General features: G+C 55.7%; 1 protein-coding gene across 4 annotated transcripts in view; it reads left to right on the forward strand.

The window, feature by feature from the left end:
- DDX4 (DEAD-box helicase 4) overlaps positions 1-19465 on the forward strand; it is a 1777277-nt gene that overhangs the window by 950225 nt on the left and 807587 nt on the right. For all 4 annotated transcript variants that reach the window (XM_086960639.1, XM_086960640.1, XM_086960641.1 and 1 more), the window contains one exon: positions 13390-13434. In XM_086960639.1, coding sequence (XP_086816765.1) covers positions 13390-13434 — 45 coding nt within the window. The remainder of the gene's footprint in view (positions 1-13389; positions 13435-19465) is intronic.

Raw genomic sequence — 19465 nt, forward strand, 5'->3', positions numbered from 1 at the left:
GTCCAGGTATGAGGCAATCTCGCCCTCCACCAAGGGGTCACGAGGAGCGTATTGTGCCTCGTAGTAGCGGGCAAAGCTAGCCGCCAACAGACCCGGGTCGGTCATGACCGAGCCGTCCTCCGCCGTAAGACCGGGCAGCTCTAGGGGCTGGAAAGTAGCCTGGCAAAGCCTATGCAACATGGTGCAGGACTTATCGCCCCACTGGTACACCCTGCTGCGCGTGGCGAGCCACGCCTGTCGGGCCTCCTCGTATAGAACCGAGGCATACGTCTACTGGGCCTGCAGGAGCCGTCGCACGACGCCCTCGTCACCCCCGAGCCGACCACGCTGCTCCAGCTCCTCCACGCGGGCCGCGGCAGTCACAATGGCTTCCCGACGTTCCCGCCGAGCAGCCGCACACCAAGTTATATCAATGCCCCGGAGCGTAGGCTTCAGCGCCTCCCAAACAACAATTGCATCGACACCCCCCACCAAGTTCTCGCGCCAGAAGTGATCAATCGCTTCGCGTAAATGCGTCACGTACTCCGGCCGCTGCAGCTGCCAGGCAGACATACGCCAGCGAAAGGGTTGCCGTTTAGAGGGGAGGGTCACGGTGGCCAGGACAGGGGAATGATCCGAGAGGCCCCTGGGGAGTATTGCGGCATCCCTGACGCGGCTCAGACAGGCACCCGGTACAAACAAATAATCGAGCCTCGAGAAGGACCCATGCACCGCCGATACATACGTGAAGGCCTGCACTGCGGGATGAAAATGCCGCCACACATCAATCCAGCCCAGACTACGCACAGTCGCACACAATCGGGTGGGAGCAGCCGCGGGGGGGGGGGGGGTCAGACACTACATGTGCTCGCCTCAGGCGGTCCAGTCCCACATCCATGACCTCATTCCAGTCGCCCCCCACCATGGTCAGGATCTCGGGGATTTCGTCCCACAGCGCAAACAGCCGCTCAGACAATGCCCATTGCAGGGGGGGAGGGGCGTATACACTTCCAAAGACCACCGGCTCGGAACCCAGCAGGCCTTTAATAAAGACAAACCTACCCTGAGGATCAATCCATTGCTTCTCATGAACATAAGCCACCCTACGGTGTACCAATATGGCCACCCCCCGTGACCCCCTCGTAAAGCCAGCATGATAAACCTGTTGATAACCAAACCTTTGAAGGCTAAGGGCCTTGGAGCCCAGCATGTGAGTCTCCTGGAGCAGGAGTACATCCACCATCTCCCTCTTCCCCCACCGCAGCACAGCCCCACGCTTGATCTTATCCAGGGTACCCCGCACATTCCATGTCACCACCCGCAGGGTCTTTGGAGGAGACATAGTCGCAGTATCAGCCATTGTCAATACACAGTCCAGAATCCGGCCCCCCCTCCCACCCTGGTGCAACCCGCAAATCAACAAAAATCAAAGCCTCAGACATGTGTGGACCCACCCCCCCCAGCCCTCAAACTCAGCACCCCCTTCCCAACCCAGAACCCCCCCAACAATTGCAACACCAGAACTCTCCCCCACGCCCCACACCCACCACCCCAATACCTCAGAAAATGTTGAAGTATCTGTCGCGGCATGGAGAGACCCGGGTCCAAAACAGAGGACCCAGGGCCCGCCATACCAATGGATCCCAACAACCCCACAATGACACACACACCACCCCCCCAACAACACTCACATCCGTGAGGGTCTGAGGCCCACAAATGGTACCCCCCGAGCCCCACTGCGTCCCCATGGCAATAACTGGAGTCTTCACATGGGAACCGACTGGCACATCAAGGACAGAATGAAACAGTCTCACCAGCCAAAGCAGAGCTGTTCAGTATTCAGCATACAAAGTGCGTGCAGACCCAGCAATGTTCAGCTGCCCGCATCGGAGTGCTCCGAGTCCCTGGCACCACCCGACTGCGATGCACTGGCGGAAGCCGATCTCTTCTTGGAGCGAGACCTCCGATGGCGGCCCTTCCTGTTTGGGCGATCCGTCCGCTCCGGCGACGATCCCTGGGACCTGCCCGGGTCCAGCCCCGGCTGGGCATGGGGCCTGAGTCGCACCGCCTCATCGGTCCAGCGGAACACCTCCTCCGGTGAATCGAAGAAATGGGTCCGAGACTGATATATCACCCGCAGGCGAGCCGGATACAGGAGCGAGTATTGGAGCTTGAGGCCCCTTAGCTTAGCCTTAGCGTCCATGAAGGATTGCCTCTGTTGCTGTACCATCTTCGTGTAGTCCGGGAAAATCATGATAGTATGATTCTCGAAGGCGAGTGAGCCCTTGTTCCTCGCCTCCCGTAGGATAACATCCCGGTCATGATAATTCAGCAGGCGAGCGATGACAGGTCGTGGGCGCTCGCCCTCCGGCGGCCGCTGGGTCAGAGCCCTGTGGGCCCTCTCAATCACGAAGCACGTAGACAGTGCCCCTTCGGGGAGCCAGCTTTCCAGCCACCCGGTTAAGAACCGCTCCATGTTGTCCTTCTCGCACCGCTCCGGAAAGCCAATGAAGCGGAGGTTGTTGCGCCGCGCGCGCCCTTCTGCATCTTCCACGCGGGCCGCCAGTGTCTTTTGGATGCTCTCCACCTCTGCCAATCGCTTCTTTAGGCCACCAATGTCCGCCTCGGTCACCGTGATACGGGTCTCAGCCCCAGCGATCCGCTCCACCGCGTTGCGGAGGTCCTGGCGCAGGAGCGTGACATCCGCCCCAACCGCCCCAATCTTGGCATCAAGCATGTCTCGGGATTGGGTGATGGCCGCCAGTATAGCTGCATGGTCCGGCCCAGGGCCACCGCTGCCACCGGCCGCCCCGGCGCCACCACTCGGCCCAGTGAATTTATCGATGGGGCCATGTTTAGGCGGGCCACCTCCTCTGTCCCTGGTCATGGCACATGCTGGGCAGGGCGGACACCACCCCCGAACCTTCGGGCACTGTCACAAGTCCTGGACGGGACGGCCCAGATGAGGCCCCAGAGAGGAATGCGGGCCGGCCGCCGAGATTGGGTGTCGCGAAAATCGAGGTCCCGGCGTCACCCAGACGGGACAGGCCTCACCTGCACTCGTCCCCACGAGCGGCCGTCCAAAGTACTAAAAGAAGCTGTGGCTCCGTGGTCTGTGGGCAGCCGTATCCAGCGGGCCGGGCCAGGAGAGGCAGATCGGATGCCACCACCGTCCGCCAGTCCGTCACCGGCCGCCTCGGGGCTCAAGGAACCCCCGTCTCCAGACTGTCGCGGGGCCACACCTTGCCGTCACCGCTCGCTGGTCACACAGGGGGAGAGCCGATGAGTAGGAGCTATTGGCACCGTCCCGATCTCCAGACGATCGCGGCCAGAAAGATGAGCCAAGGGCGGTGTAGCGGATGCCACCCGCACCCGCCAGATCGCAACTGCCACCAGGCGTCGCGAAACTCGAGGACCCCGGTCTCCGGCCGGTCACCAGGCCGCACTTCACCGCCGCCTCCCTCCGATCACAGGAAGGGAAGAAATGCAGGATCGACACACCAAAGTAGACAGGAGACTTCGCCAGATCGAAAGCAAGCACTGGGTACCAACAGCGGGCTCGGGGGTCAGGATAAATGATCGAATTAAGTCCGGGCCGGCGGGAGCTCTACAAGGCTGCGACCGCCATCTTCGCCCGCCAAGCCACGCCCCCATGGTACCTGCCTTTTTGGGGAAAAAGATTTGGCCCTAGTGATATTCAAGGACTCTCGAATTATGGCCTGATGCTTGGGCCTCTCTCCTACTCCTAGTGTCCACCTGTCCCCCCCCCCCTCCCCCCCTTCACGCCACCGGAAGGGGTTTCCAGCCGCCTCAGCCCTACCACAGACACCATCCTGCACAAGCTTCCTAAGCTGTGTAGGGACGTGGACGCGGTTCAGTCGACCTAGGAATGGAAGCCAGAAGTTATTGGCCACCCTGCCCTCGGCAGCCGCAGCCTCCAAGCACTCCTTGTCAAACCCTCCACCCGGATCCAGCGCGAGGGGTAGGCGCGAGAAGAGCAGCTCAGGAACTCCCAACCTTGCGGTCGAAGACCTTACTGAAGCTTTACCCACTGGATACTGTTGCTAACTGAACATTATACTTTTTAGGTAAAGACAGCTTAACACAGACAAACACATGGAAGAAGGGTAACATAGGTACAACACTTGTCTCACCAATCCCCCCCCTGTTTTTTCCAGTTGTGAATAGTTTTATCCCCACTAGTGTACAATTTGAACACATTAGTGACTCACTGTAGACAGTTACTTAGTAGATACCTGCTAAATAGGTCTATAGGCCCTGACGAATCGCCCGTTAATAAACACAAGCGAGAAACATGTTGACCAGACATTAGCTCTCTCTGGAAGGTCCCTGGAATCATATTCCAGACTCACCCTCTAGAAATTAAATTATTTTTAATTAAAGCAGTGGACCGCCAGAATAATTCATTCCTTGGTACCCCTACCTTTATTTTAACCACCCTCAATACGTCTACTATCCTTACTGGCCCCACACCCACACTTCATCTATACGGCTGTTGGAAAAAGATCTCCGCCAAAGAGCCCCTCTTTGAGGTGTTGCCCGTTGGGTATTGCACCGCCGACCCAATGAGGAGCAAGCCCAAATGATGAAGCGTGACCCCTTCAAAGGTGTGTGAGGGCATTAAATCCAACAAAATGGATACCCAGGGGTAATTCCTCTTTACCCTTACAACATTCTCCACATCTTTTGACCCATATCTCTCCTTTTTAGGAACAGCTCAGCATTTTTTGTAATAACTTAAACTCTGCAAGACCCCACCACTCCAATTGGCGAGAGAATCCATCATCTCCCCCACTGGAGCTCCATAACATCGGACATGTGAGTCTTGCAGATCATTCAGGAGGGCTAGTCTCTGCCTTTCCTTTTTTTTTCCTACTCCCTTCGGGAGGATTTTCCGTCACAGCACCAGGGGGAAGGTTCTCCACCTGAACCTGTTAACTCTGTGCCTCCAGCGTGGAGATTGAGCGGCAGCAGTTGATGGCTTTTGTCCTTCCTCCCGAAGTATGTAACGTTATTTTGGCAGCCAGGCAGCCCTCCACTAAGACGGTATATGCCTGCCGTTGGCAGAAATTGTATTCTACTGTATAGAAAGGTCTATTGACACTCTTTCTGCTTCTCTTCCCACTGTTTTTATTCATTCTGACCCTTTCCTGCAGAGCTCTGCTTTGGGAACTCTCAAGGGTTACCTTTCTGCTGTCTTCTTTTTTGGAGCTGCCAGAACAGCTCTCGATTAGTCTCCAATTGTACATAGGTTTCTGAAAGGCCTGGGTCACTTGTATCCACCCACGCCCTTTGTTATGCCACAGTGGGACCTTAATTTCATCCTCACTTACCTAATGTGTGCTCCCTTTGAGCCTTTACATAACTGTCCCCTCAGGCTGTTGACCATCAAAACAGCCTTATCTGAAAGAGACACGTTAGTGATAGATTCCTTACCTTAGAATATCCCCAGGCGTCAGACTGGATCCGGAAACTTTTGCGTAGCAGTACCCTTGCGCGTCGGTAGGCGTCGTCTGCGGCTCCGCGTCTGTTGTTGGCGCCATGATGTCGTCGGAGTACTTAGACGCCGCCTCAGCGTGCTGACATCAGTTCTTCTTTTTTCCGCGCCAGGAAGCGCAGATCTGGAAAAAGCAGTAACCCTTAGTCAATTTTTGACTAACTTTTTTGGATCTCTTTGATCATTTCTCGAAGTCTTCACGACTCTCATCGGTGCTGTAGGGATGCCTGGTTTCAAGCACTGCGAGGATTGCGACCGCACAATGTCGGTCACGGTTCCTCACCACCTGTGCCTAACTTGTCTAGGCGTCGACCACAACGACAAGGCCAGCTCCGACTGCCGAGCCCTATCTCCGAAAGCCAGGCGGGAGCGGTCCCGCAGGCGACTCGAACTCCGGCAGTCGGTCCCGGGCCGTGAGAGGTCCCGGTCCCACGGGAGGTCGAGGGACAGGTCGCGGGCTCCGAGCCACCACAGTTCCGAGAGTCAGGACCACTCCTCCGGGTCGAAGTCGTCGTCAAGTAAGAAGCGCAAGAAGTCGAAGAGGCGTCATCGCTCTTCTGACTCCCCCGACGCTCGCGCGATGCGGCCGGGGTTCAGGTGACACCGCCCACGCGGCTCCTTCGGGGTCGCAGGCGTCGCGTCCTGCTCCACACCCTCCGTTCCCTGGGCGATACGCGACGCCGGAGGAGATCGAGCTCTTCCTCATGGCATGAGGTCCCTTTCTCCTCCGACGGGCTCCGCGGCGCCTCTGGGCCCAGCGGGTCGGGGGCTTCGGCCCCGACGTCGCCGGCGCCTTCGGGCCCAGCGCCGCAGGGCCCCACAGTCCTGACACCGCCGGTGCCCTCGGGCTCGGCGCCGCAGGGTAAAGCGTTCCCGGCGCCTTCGGGCCCGGTGCCGCAGGACCTCACTGGACACTCTTCGGGATCTGGATTATCGCCAGTGGACCTTACGAACCCCCCCGGCGTCGTCCTCAGGCGGCGCCCCCTCGATACCTCCCTCGCTCCAGCTCCGACGTCGGGACGGCGCCGCTGGGCGCCGCTTAATATGGCGTTTGGAGATTTTCACTTCTATGAGTCAGTCCCATTGATTGAGAACCCTGCGTATCAGGAAATGGGTGATGAGGAGGATTGGGAGGGGTATGAGGACCCTCTGACCCAAACGTGTCAGTCTCAAGAGGACTGGACAGGGGAACTGGGAGAAGACAGTGGCACTGGGAGAGGACAGTGGCCTGGACACCTCTCCAGACCCTGGTTTTGTCTCCCGTCCTACCGTGGCCTCGGAGGAGGGGGCAACCTATAGTGTGATGTTGATGGGGGCTGCCAAGGCCTTGGGCCTTGAGCTCCCCGTCGCGGCCGTGAGGACTAACCTCCTCACTGAGGTCCTTAAACCGCAGTCAAGCTCGGCCGAGCCTCTGCTGCCCTTTAATGAGGCCTTGACCGACGTTCTTTTGGGCACTTGGTCCAGACCCGCTACGGGTTCGCCCGTAGAAAGGAACGTGGCCAGACGCCACCGCCCGGCCCCGGGGGACCCATGTTTCCTGCCCACCCACCCCACCCCTGGTCATCCAGGCCTCCAATTCCCAGACCGCATTCCCGTCGGCTCCGCCTGATCGGGAATCCAAGAGGTATGAGAATTATGGAAAGAAAATATTCTCCTCCCTTAGTTTGAGGATTGCGGTCTTTTAACACCGCATGCCTCTTGGGCTGCTACACCCACTCTCTGTGGGAGACGGTTGCGGAAGTGCTGCCAGAGTGTCTGTTGGAGGTACGGGCCAAACTCGGCCAAGCCCTTGTGGAGGGTAGGGATGCAGCCAAATATTCTATCCGGTGTGGGCTAGATACCACCGACTCACTAGGTAGAGCGATGGCAACGACGGTGGCGGTTAGGCTCCACGCCTGGTTGAGGTCTGCCAACTTTTCGGCATATGTCCAAAACACTCTGATGGACATGCCGTTTAATGGCAGTCGCCTTTTTGGCGACAAGGCAGACCATGCCCTTGAGCGCTTTAAGGACTCCAGGGCTAGGGCCAAGTCCTTGGGCCTCTCGGCCCCGCGCCAGCAATCGGGTGCCTTCGCTCCTTTCGTGGCCAAGGAAGGGGCGTCCCCACACGCGCTGCCAGCCTCTCGCCGCAGACTAACTTCCAGCGCGGTGGCGGCTGTGGAAATCGCTGTGGAGGCGGTCTGGGACAACGGCGAGGCGAGTCCACACCTTCCCCCGCAGCATCTGCCTCTAAACCCTCCTAGTCCGTGCTTCTCGGCCCATGTGACGCCAGTGGGGGGCAGGGTTCGCCATCACCACTCTCACTGGCGCACTGTCACTTCGGACAGGTGGGTGACGCAGATCGTCCGGAGGGGCTACTCCCTCCCCTTCGAGACGACCCCTCAAGCCATGCCACCGTAACACCACCGCGTATCTGGGGATCACTTGCGGCTTCTGCAGGAGGAAGTTTTGGCCCTCTTGGCCAAGGGAGCCATCGAGCGCGTTCCTGGGCCAGAAGTAGGACATGGTTGCTACTACCACTACTTTCTGGTACCCAAGAAGGGCAAAGGGGGCCTACACCTTATCTTGGACCTACAGAACGTCAACGGCTTCCTCCGGAAGGAGAAGTTCAAGATGCTGACTCTGGCTCAGGTCTTAGCTGCCCTGGACCCAGGAGACTGGATGGTAGCGTTGGACTTGCAGGACGCTTATTTCCACATCCCCGTCCTGCCGGCCCACCGGCGTTACCTGCGGTTCACGGTAGGCCACGAGCACTTTCAGTTTACCGTGCTCCCCTTCGGCCTTACCAGCGCCCCACGGGTGTTCACGAAGATGATGGCGTTGGTCGCAGCTCATCTGCGCAGGTTAGGGATTTCAGTCTTCCCTTACCTCGACGACTGGTTGTTGAAGGCGGGCTCGCCCCAGACAGTCGTCAGCCACCTCCAGACGACGGCAGACCTCTTGCACCAGCTGGGGTTCTCCATCAATGTGCCGAAGTCACACCTGTGCCCCTCTCAGAAGCTCCTTTTCATCGGAGCGGTTCTTGACTCTGCGCAGTTTCGGGTTTACCCACCCGAACAGCGGGTTTGGGATATACAGGCTCTGATTCCAATCTTCCAGCCTTTATCCCGGGTTTTGGTCAGATTGACGCTGTGGCTTCTGGGGCTGATGGCTTCCTGCATCCTTCTGATGCATCTCGCCCGTTGGCGGATGCAGGCTCTGCAGTGGGACCTGAAGTTTCAGTGGGCCCAGCATCAGGGCAACCTGTCCGACCATGTCCTGATCTCGGAGGGCACTGCGAGGCAGCTGCAGTGCCTCACGGACCGCGATTGGGTCAGCGGCAGATCCCTCTCCCTTCCCCAACTGGAGCACGTAGTTGTGACAGACGCGTCCCTCCAGTGCTGGGGAGGCCACATGGGAGAGGCGGAGATCAGAGGCCTCTGGTCTCCGGCGGAGTCCCGGCTCCATATCAACCTTTTGGATCTGCGGACGATTCGTCTAGCCCTGAAGGCATTCCTCCCCTCTGTCCGAGGGAGTGTAGTGCAGGTGTTCATGGACAACACCACCGCCATGTGGTACTGCAACAAACATGGCGGGGTGGGGTCGTGGACCCTATGCCAAGAGGCTCCGCGCCTCTGGCAATGGCTGGAACATCAGGGCGTGACTCTGGTGGTTCAACACCTGGCAGGTTCTCTGAATGCCAGGGCGGACGAACTCAGCCGCCGGTGCATGATGGATCACGAATGGCGTCTAAACTCGGACGTGGCACAAGGTCTCTTTCTGCAGTGGGGAGAGCCTTGGTTCAATCTATTTGCCACCGAAGAGAATGCGCAATGTCAGTTCTGCGCTTTGGAATTTCCAAGGCGGCACTCGCTCGGAGACGCTTTTCGTCGCGAGTGAAGTTGCGGTCTGTTGTATGCCTTTCCGCCTATACCACTTCTTCCCAGAGTGCTGAAGATCAGGCGCGATCGGGCACAAGTCATCCTTGTGGCTCCGGACTGGGCACGAAGGTACTGGTATCCCGAGCTACTCAGTATGTCAGTCGATCCCCTCATTCGTCTGCCTCTTCAGGAGGACCTTTTGTCACAGCAGCAGGGGACGGTCCTCCACCCGAACCTGTCCAGTCTCCACCTCCATGCTTGGAGATTGAGCAGCGACAGTTGAGGCCATTTGACTTGCCTCCTGAAGTCTGCAACATCATTCTGGCAGCCAGGTGTCCCTCCACAAAGTCGGTATACGCCTGCAGGTGGAACAGATTTGTGGCATGGTGCACAGCAAAGGCTGTGGATCCTCTCTCTGCCCATCTTTCTGAGGTTCTTCTCTTCCTTCCTTCTCATGCCCAGCAGGGCTCTGCTCTGGACACTATCAAGGGCTATCTTTCTGCCCTTTCAGCCTTCCTAGGGCTGCCTGATCAACCATCTTTGTTCAAGTCCCCTATTGTAAATTGATTCCTAAAAGGCATCACACACACGTCTCCACCTGTTCCCTTTGTGATGCCTCAGTGGGACTTGAACTTGGTTCTTACATTTCTGATGTGCGCTCCTTTCGAGCCGCTCCACAACTGTCCTCTTCGCCTCCTTACTTTGCAGACTGCCTTCCTGGTAGCCATTACCTCTGCCAGGAGAGTGAGTGAGCTCCAGGCTCTATCCTGTAAACCTCCTTTCCTTTCAGTCCATCCGGACAAGGGTGTGTTGCGGGCAAGGCCCTCTTTCCTACCCAAGGTAGTCACGGCCTTCCACATTGGGCAATCTGTCACCTTGCCCACCTTCTTTCCGCCTCCGCATCCCTCGAGAGAGGAAGAGAGGCTCCACCGTCTGGACCCAAAACGTGCGCTCTCATTCTATCTGGATCGCACACGCCAGTTCCGGGTGGATGACCAACTCTTTGAAGGGGAAAGCGGTACACAAGCGGACCATCTCGCGGTGGATCATCTTGTGTATCCAGGCGTGTTACTCCTTGGCAAAGAATGAACCCCCTGTTGGGCTGAGGGCTCATTCCACTCGAGCCACAGCGACTACAACTGCCTTGGGCCGAGGTGTGCCCTTGCAGGACATTTGTCAGGCGGCTACGTGGGCCTCGCTGCACACGTTTGCAAGACACTATTGCCTGGACAGCCAAGTCTGGAGGGATGGCTTCTTTGGCAGTTCCGTCCTCCATGACTTTCTGGTGTGATTATTGGTTCGCAGACCCACCACCGGGGTTGGTATTGCTGAGGTATCTATTCTAAGGTAAGGAATCTATCACTAATGTGTCTCTTTCAGATGCACAAGTTACTACTTGTGTAACGATATCTGTAAGAGACATTAGTTAGTGATAGATTCCTTACCGACCCACCCATCCTCCCCGTTCTGCGAACCAATATCTAGGGTTAAGGTCATCCCCTTTCAGGGCCCTAGTTTCAAGGCACCAGTGTTGGTTTTTGGCTTAGCTCTGCGTTTCTGGCGCGAAAAAACTTTGTCTTAGAACTGACGTCAGCACGCGGAGGAGGCGTCTAAGTACTCCGACGTCCTCACGACGCCGACGACGGACGTGGAGCCGCAGACGACGCCTACCGACGCGCAAGGGTACTGCTACGCAAAAGTTTCCGGATTCAGTCTGACGCCTGGGGATATTCTAAGGTAAGGAATCTATCACTAACTAATGTCCCATGCAGATATATCATTACACAAGTAGTAACTTGTGCTTTAGTGGCAATTACATCTGCCCAGAAGGTGAGTGAGTTGCAGGTGTTATCTAGCACGCCTCCCTACCTGATGTCTATTCCAGACAAAGTGGTGCTTCGCACCTAAGCTTCTTTTTTATCAAAGGTTGTGACCCCATTCCATCTGTGTCAATCCATCTCATTGTCCACTTTCTTTGCTCCCCCGCATCCCTCTAAAGAGGAGGAGCGTCTGCACTGTCTGACCCAAAGAGCCATGTCGTTCTACCTTGACCGCAAAAAAGAGTTCCGGTTGGACTACCATCTCTTTGTCTGGTACGTGGGAGGTAAGAACAGAAGGGCAGTGCAGAAAAGGACTCTCTCTCGCTGGGTCGTTCTCTGAATTGACATCTGCTATGTCCTGGCAAAGAAGCGGCCATCTGAGGCATTAACGCTCCATTCCACCAGGGGAAAGGCTGCGACTACTGCCTTGTCTCAAAGTGTCCCTGTCCTGCACATTTTATCGGGCAGCAACGTGGGCATCTTTGCACACGTTTGCCAACCACTACTGCCTGGACAGTCAGTTCCGTGGGGACGGGCATTTTGCCCTTTTGGTCCTGCAGGACTTCCTAGTTTGTGGTATTGGTCCACAACCCCATGGTATGGCTTGGATATCTAATTCAAAAGTAAGGAATCTGCAGCTACAACTCTTAACAAATATACAAGTTACTTACTTTCGGTAAGGCATTATCTGGTAAAGACTCTTATCTAGCTGCAGATTCCTTACAGCCTCACCTTTGCCTACCCGCGTTTCGGACTAATGTTGAAGGGAGAGGGTTACTCCCCTTTCCAGGGCCCTAGTTTTGCATACAGCTACGTCAGTTACTTTGTTGCTCTGCGCTTCTGGCGTGGAAAAAACTAAAAGGACTAATGTCCGTGTCTATATAGGTACCGCAACATCATAACCGACGCAAACTAAAGATGGATAGTTAGATGTATTCAAACTTGCTAATGCAAAGCAAAATCATCACTGTCTGTAACTCCACAAGCTCACTCCTCACGTAAAAAAGGAGCCTCAATGGCTTTTTAGGAAATATCGGTTCAAAAGGGGGTGGTGATTGATAGAGCATCTGAACCAATCAAACACTCACACCCAGTCAACAGATCTGGGTTTATTCCATCACTGTTCTGTAGCCCACTCTGCCACCCCAGCTCAGACATCGCCATATGCAAATCAGTCTGACCCTGTGCCTCATGGGAACAGTCCAGCCCGAACTGCCAAGCCATGCCTTCCCTGGACCCGAAACAAGCTTCCTAGGACCGGTTTCTTGCATTACAGCTGTCTTCAGCCAGGCTTGCTTGAATCCAGTGGCAAAGTGAGCAAGGGACTCACGTCTGAGCACACCCTGCCAACTTATGGCGAACAAAGCGGTACAAAAGGGGGTGGCTGTTCCCATGAGGCACAGGGTCAAGACTGATTTGCATATGGCCATTTCTGAACTGGGGTGGCTTGGTGAGCAAAATAACGATGGATTAAACTTAGATCTGTGACTGGAGGTGAATGTTTTGCCATTATGCTACATTCCGTCCATCTTGTGCGTTTTGCTTTTTAGGAAATATCCCATTAGCAGATATTTGTAAAGCAGCTAGGTACATGGAATAACCCACATATATTCACAAAACACTGTTGTGTTTGTCTTAGCTAAATAACAAGCTAGAGTGGGTCAAGCTGTAATATGAACACTTTTTCAAACATCTATATCCACCACTAGATAACCACTGCTTTTTGAGAGCACTGCTTTACATCTGATGCTAAGCATATGTATCTATGGCCAGCACATACTGCAAATGGAATATGTTACTTATCCTGTAAGCATCCATTCGTAGTGTGTAGTCCATTCGTAGTGTGTAGTGCCTTAGATTCATATGTACCCACTCTGCTTTCCAGAAGCTACTGGTTGACGTACTTACTTCAATATCAAAACGTTATCTTATCTAATTTTTACTTTCATGCTCATCTTTTCTGTCACTATGCTGCTAGGCTCACCTGAGGAGCTAAAAATAATCTTAACAAAGGAGCCGATGACCATGTGCAATAACGACAATAGGAAGAGTCACATAACCTTGTGATTCAAAGGACTTCTTCGAAGAAAAACAAGTTGTAAACATCAGAACCCAATACTTGATTGCAGGAGCTTGCTAAGCATATCAATCCACAGCGTAACTAACCTATTTCTTATTTGTAATTATCTGCTTTTTTGTTTTTTTCCTTAAGATCCTTTGAAGTCGGATGAAGACGGGGAGAATGGCGATAAACCCGGTACGACAATTTACTTAACTTATTAAGTAGCTTTGTTTACTACCACGGATGCAAATTTACTCATTCATTTTCAATTCATTTTTATCAAGGTTTATCATATAAATGTAGTCACATGTACATGATGCAAATGGGGCATAGATGAGTGGAGAACAAAGACCTATCTTTACTTAAACCTACCTCCCTTTTATGCATGTCCTATCTGCTCATATACCCACTTCCCCACATACTGACATGCTTATTGCATCTTAGTCCTTTTTAGTTACTTTTGGCTATGTCTTGAGATTTAATGTTGATTGACAAATAAAAAAAGTCCAAGGACTTGAAATGTTTCTTTTAAAGCTTACCAAACACCCTCATTAGCCCTCAGTTCTATTAGGTGCACAATTTACTGATTCAAACTGAAGCCCTCTTTGACTGGGTAAGATTATAATGTAATGGTCTGAGTTTAATAAAGGGGAGGGATGCTACTGTGGGGCAGGTCAACTAAAAGGAGGGGAATGGGAGTTGGACACTGAGAAAAAAGAGGTTCTCTTGACCAATGTCCCAGAGTGATGATGGAGACTTGCAGATTGGGTTTTGATAGATAATTTCTGCGGGCAAAGGAATGGTAACTGGCTGAAATGGGAAAGGGGGGTTGGGGATCCAGTGAGGTTGGAGAGGGAGGTGTATTGAATATAAAGGTAGGTGTTGCTCTTGCCTTCTTTAATCGTCTGTCTAGCTACTCAGATTGACAGGAAAATCAGTTCTCCAGTATTAGGGGTGTCTTTCATAGATTCACATGCTTGAATATTCCCCGTCGTCGAAGTGGGAGTCCCACGGTAAATAAAATAGCAATAATGCTAAATATAATAATATATATATAATATATATATACATATAATACATGAAAAAGAATAGAAAACATAATGGGAATCTCAAAAAACCATTCTTACATAGGAATGCACGGTAAAGAGAAAAAACTACTGTAACACATTAGTGTCATTATGTTAGTCCAAATTACAGCCAATCAGGCGTCAGCACCCTCTAGAACCTTCTCCTCAGAAGCTCAAGCCCTCAGATTTTCTACTGCACGTCGTGTGAAGGGAGTCTCCCTGAGCTCTGCTTAGTTTGTCAACTCTACTCATCTATTTCCAGTGTTTTTCACAACATGCCAAGTAAGAAGTCTTTATTTACACCCTGCTCTTCTTGTGGGAAGCTGCGCCTTTTTGAAAAGGACCCCCATCAGAAGTGTATATATTGTTTGCCCCAGTATTTGAACTTTCATAGATTCCCATGCTTTGTATCATTCCCCGTCGTCGGACTGGGAGTCTCGGTAATAAAAAAATACCATAGTAGTAGGTACAAAAGAGAAAGGAAAGGCCTAGGCCTCATTCCCTTTTGTAACATATCTGCCTCTTTTTGTAAAAGAGACCAAACTCTAGGCATTAGCCAATCAGAAGAGCCTCACCCTTAGAACCTTCCTGAAGGAACCTCAGAGCCTTAGATTTTCTACCGCACATTGTGCTAGGGAGTCTCCATTGAGCTCTGCTCTATTTCTACTCTTTCAAACTCATTTAATCAGTATTTTCTTCAGATTTCTTCAGGAAACTCTTTCTTCATCAAGATGTGAGGTTGAGAAGAAGAAAGCCCTTTTCAAGCCCTGTTCCACCTGTGGGAAGAAAAGGATTTTTGTGGAGAACAAACGCAAGGATTGCATCTACTGCCTGTATCTGAAAGAGACACGTTAGTGATAGATTCCTTACCTTAGAATATCCCCAGGCGTCAGACTGGATCCGGAAATTTTTGCGTAGCAATACCCCTGCGCGCTGGTAGGCGTCGTCTGCGGCTCCGCGTCCGTCGTCGGCGTCGTGAGCGCCGGGATGACGTCATCGGAGTATATAGACGGCGCCCATGCGCGCTGACGTCAGTTCTTCTTTTTTCCGCGCCAGCTAGCGCAGATCCGGAAGAAGCTCTACCCCCAGTCACTTTTTGACTGAAAACTTTTTTGATCTTTTTGATCCTCTAGTTAGTCGATTCTCGACTATCGGTGCCAGGGATGCCCGGGTTCAAGCCTTGCTCGAAGTGCGGCCGACTCATGTCGGTCACGGACCCCCATCGCCGGTGCCTGAAGTGCTTAGGCCTCGACCACGACGATCGAACCTGCTCCGACTGCCGGGCCCTGACGTCGAAGGCTAGGCGGGAGCGGTCCCGCAAGCGTCTCGAGCTGAGGCAGTCGGCCCCGCGCCGCTCCAGGTCCCGGTCCCGGTCCCACGGGAGGTCGAGGGACAGGTCGCGAGGTCGGAGTCATCGACGTTCCGGGAGTGGACACCGATCGTCTGGTTCCAAGTCCTCAGGTAAGAGGCATGAGAGGTCGGAGCGACACCATCGGTCCTCCGACCCGCCCCGTCGCTCGCACGATGCGACCGGGGATTCGGGCGACACCGCCCACGCGGCTCCGCGGGAGTCGCAAGCGTCGCCGCCTGCCCCACACCTTCGGGTCCCTGGGCACGGCGCGTCGCAGGAGGAGGTCGAGAGGTACCTCATGGCCATGAGGGCCCTCCCTCCTCAGTCGGTTCCCGTGGCGCCTTCGGGCCGATCGGCTCCGTCTGGAGGTCCTTCCGGGTCGGGCGCTTCGGCCCCGGCGCCGCTGGCGACTTCGGTCCCGGCGCCGCTGGCGACTTCGGTCCCGGCGCCGCTGGCGACTTCGGTCCCGGCGCCGCTGGCGACTTCGGTCCCGGCGCCGCGCGACCTCGCTGGATCCGGCTCCGGATCCGGGACCTCGCCGGTCGACCCTACGACCTCGCCGGCGACGTCCCTTCAGGTGTCGTCCCCGGCAGCCGAAGTGGTTGCCGACCCCAAAGCTTCCTACGGTCCTACTCAGGTGTCGGAGGGGCGCCGCTGGGCGCCGATTCCGTCGGCCTTCGGAGAGTTCTATCTCCACGAGGAGGCCCTGGCTGTTAATCCTGGTCTCCGGGAGCCGGGTGACGAGGAGCAATGGGAGGGGTCCGAGGACCCTCTGGCACGTGATTGCCAGTCTCATCAGGACTGGACATATGAGCTTGGGGAGGCCAGTGGTATTGACACCTCGCCAGACACTGGATTTACGTCGCCCCCGACTGTGGCTTCGGAGGCGGGTTCTGCTTACAGTGTAGTGTTGACGAAGGCAGCTAAGGCCCTAAACCTTGAGCTCCCCGTCGCGACCGTGAGGACTAATCTCCTCACTGAGGTCCTCAAACAGCAGTCCGGCTCCGCGGAGCCCCTTCTGCCGTTCAATGAGGCCTTGTGTGACGTTCTGCTGGGCACTTGGTCCAAGCCCGCCACAGGTCCCCCTGTGGATAGGAACGTGGCCAGACGCTACCGCCCGGCACCGGGCGACCCTTGCTTTTTTTCCACCCACCCCACCCCCGAGAGCCTGGTCATCCAGGCCTCCAACTCCCAGACCGCATTCCCGTCGGCCCCGCCCGACAGGGAATCCAAGAGATATGAGCAGTTCGGGAAGAAGGTCTTCTCGTCTGTGAGCCTAGGGCTCCGGTCAGTGAACACCAACTGTCTCTTGGGCCGCTACACCCACACTCTGTGGGACACGGTTGCGGAGGTGCTGCCACAATGCCCTGAGGAGGTCAGGGCTAAACTCAGCCAAACCCTTGCGGACGGCCGAGATGCGGCACGCTTTTCTATCCGGTGTGGGATGGATACCACGGACTCACTGGGCAGGGCGATGGCAACGACGGTGGCGGTTCGACGCCACGCCTGGTTGAGGTCCGCCAATTTCTCGGCCGATGTCCAGGCCACTCTCCTGGACATGCCGTTTGATGGCCGTCGCCTCTTCGGCGACAAGGCAGACCATGCGCTGGAACGTTTTAAGGACTCCAGGGCCACGGCCAAGTCCTTGGGCCTTACGGCCCCACGCCAGCAATCGGGTGCCTTTCGCTCCTTTCGTGGCCACGGAAGGGGCGCCCCACCACGGACCGTCAGCCACGCGCCGCAGAATGTTCAGCAACGCGGTGGCGGCCGTGGGAACCGCCGTGGCGGTGGTCGGGGCCAGCGGCGAGGCCAGTCCACACCTCCCTCAGCAGCCCCCGCCTCAAAACCTTCCTAGTCCGAGTTTTCAGGCCCATGTGACGCCTGTGGGAGGCAGGGTTCGCCATCACCTCTCCCACTGGCATACAGTCACTTCGGACAGGTGGGTGCTGCAAATAGTCCGAAGGGGTTTCTCCCTCCCCTTCGAGTCTTCCCCTCCATCCATGCCACCTCAATACCACCGTGTGTCAGGGGATCACTTGCGACTTCTGCAAGAGGAGGTTTCGGCCCTCTTGGCCAAGAGGGCCATCGAGCGCGTTCCTGGGCCAGAAGTAGGACGTGGCTGTTACTCCCACTACTTTCTGGTACCCAAGAAGGGCAAAGGGGGCCTACGCCCTATCTTGGATCTGCGGAACGTCAACGGCTTCCTCCGGACGGAGAAGTTCAAGATGCTCACTTTGGCTCAGGTCCTGGCTGCCCTGGACCCAGGAGACTGGATGGTAGCGTTGGACTTGCAGGACGCCTATTTCCACATCCCCGTCCTGCCGGCCCACCGGCGTTACCTGCGGTTTATGGTAGGCCACGAGCACTTTCAGTTTACCGTGCTCCCCTTCGGCCTTACCAGCGCCCCACGGGTGTTCACGAAGGTGATGGCGGTGGTCGCAGCCCATCTGCGCAGGCAAGGGGTGTCAGTCTTCCCTTACCTCGACGACTGGTTGTTGAAGGCGGGCTCGCCCCAGACAGTCGTCACCCACCTCCAGACTACGGCCGACCTCCTGCACTTGCTGGGGTTTTCCATCAATGTGCCGAAGTCACACCTGTGTCCCTCTCAGAAGCTCCTTTTCATCGGAGCGTTTCTCGACTCGGCGCAGTTTCGGGTTTACCCACCCGAGCAGCGGGTTCGGGATATTCAGGCTCTGATTCCTGTCTTCAGGCCGTTATCCCGGGTCTCGGTCAGGTTGACGCTGCGGCTTCTGGGACTGATGGCCTCCTGCATCCTTCTGGTGCGTCACGCCAGGTGGCGGATGCGGGCTCTGCAGTGGGACCTGAAGTTTCAGTGGGCCCAGCATCAGGGCAACCTGTCCGATCATGTCCTGATCTCGGAGGGCGCTGCGAAGCAACTGCAGTGGTGGCTCACGGACCGCGACTGGGTCAGCGGCAGACCCCTCTCTCTACCCCAGCCGGAGCACGTAGTTGTGACGGACGCGTCCCTCCAGGGCTGGGGAGGCCACATGGGAGAGGCGGAGATCAGAGGCCTCTGGTCTCCGGCGGAGTCCCGGCTCCACATCAACCTTCTGGAGCTGCGGGCGATTCGTCTTGCACTGAAGGCATTCCTCCCCTCTGTCAGGGGGAGCGTGGTGCAAGTGTTCACCGACAACACCACCGCCATGTGGTACTGCAACAAACAGGGCGGTGTGGGGTCGTGGACCCTTTGCCAGGAGGCTCTGCGCCTCTGGCAGTGGCTGGAACATCAGGGCGTGACCCTGGTGGTTCAACACCTGGCAGGCTCTCTGAATGCCAGGGCGGACGAACTCAGCCGTCGGTGCATGATGGATCACGAATGGCGTCTGAACTCGGACGTGGCGCAAGGTCTCTTTCGACAGTGGGGAGAGCCTTGGTTAGATCTATTCGCCACAGAAGAGAACGCGCAATGTCAGCAGTTCTGCGCGTTGGAGTTTCCAAGGCGGCACTCGCTCGGAGACGCTTTTCGTCGCGAGTGGAGCTGCGGCCTGTTGTACGCCTTTCCGCCTATACCACTTCTGCCCAGAGTGCTGAAGAAGATCAGGCGCGACCGGGCCCAGGTCGTCCTTGTGGCTCCGGACTGGGCACGAAGATACTGGTATCCCGAGCTACTCAGCATGTCAGTCCATCCCCCGATTCGTCTGCCTCTTCGGGAGGACCTTCTGTCGCAGCAGCAAGGGACGGTCCTGCACCCGAACCTGTCCAGTCTCCACCTACAAGCTTGGAGATTGAGCGGCGGCAGTTGAGGCCATTTGACTTGCCTCCCGAAGTCTGTGACATCATTCTGGCA

This window comes from Lissotriton vulgaris, chromosome 3_1 (genome assembly GCF_964263255.1).
Source record: "Lissotriton vulgaris chromosome 3_1, aLisVul1.2, whole genome shotgun sequence".
In the NCBI taxonomy this organism is placed as follows: domain Eukaryota; kingdom Metazoa; phylum Chordata; class Amphibia; order Caudata; family Salamandridae; genus Lissotriton; species Lissotriton vulgaris.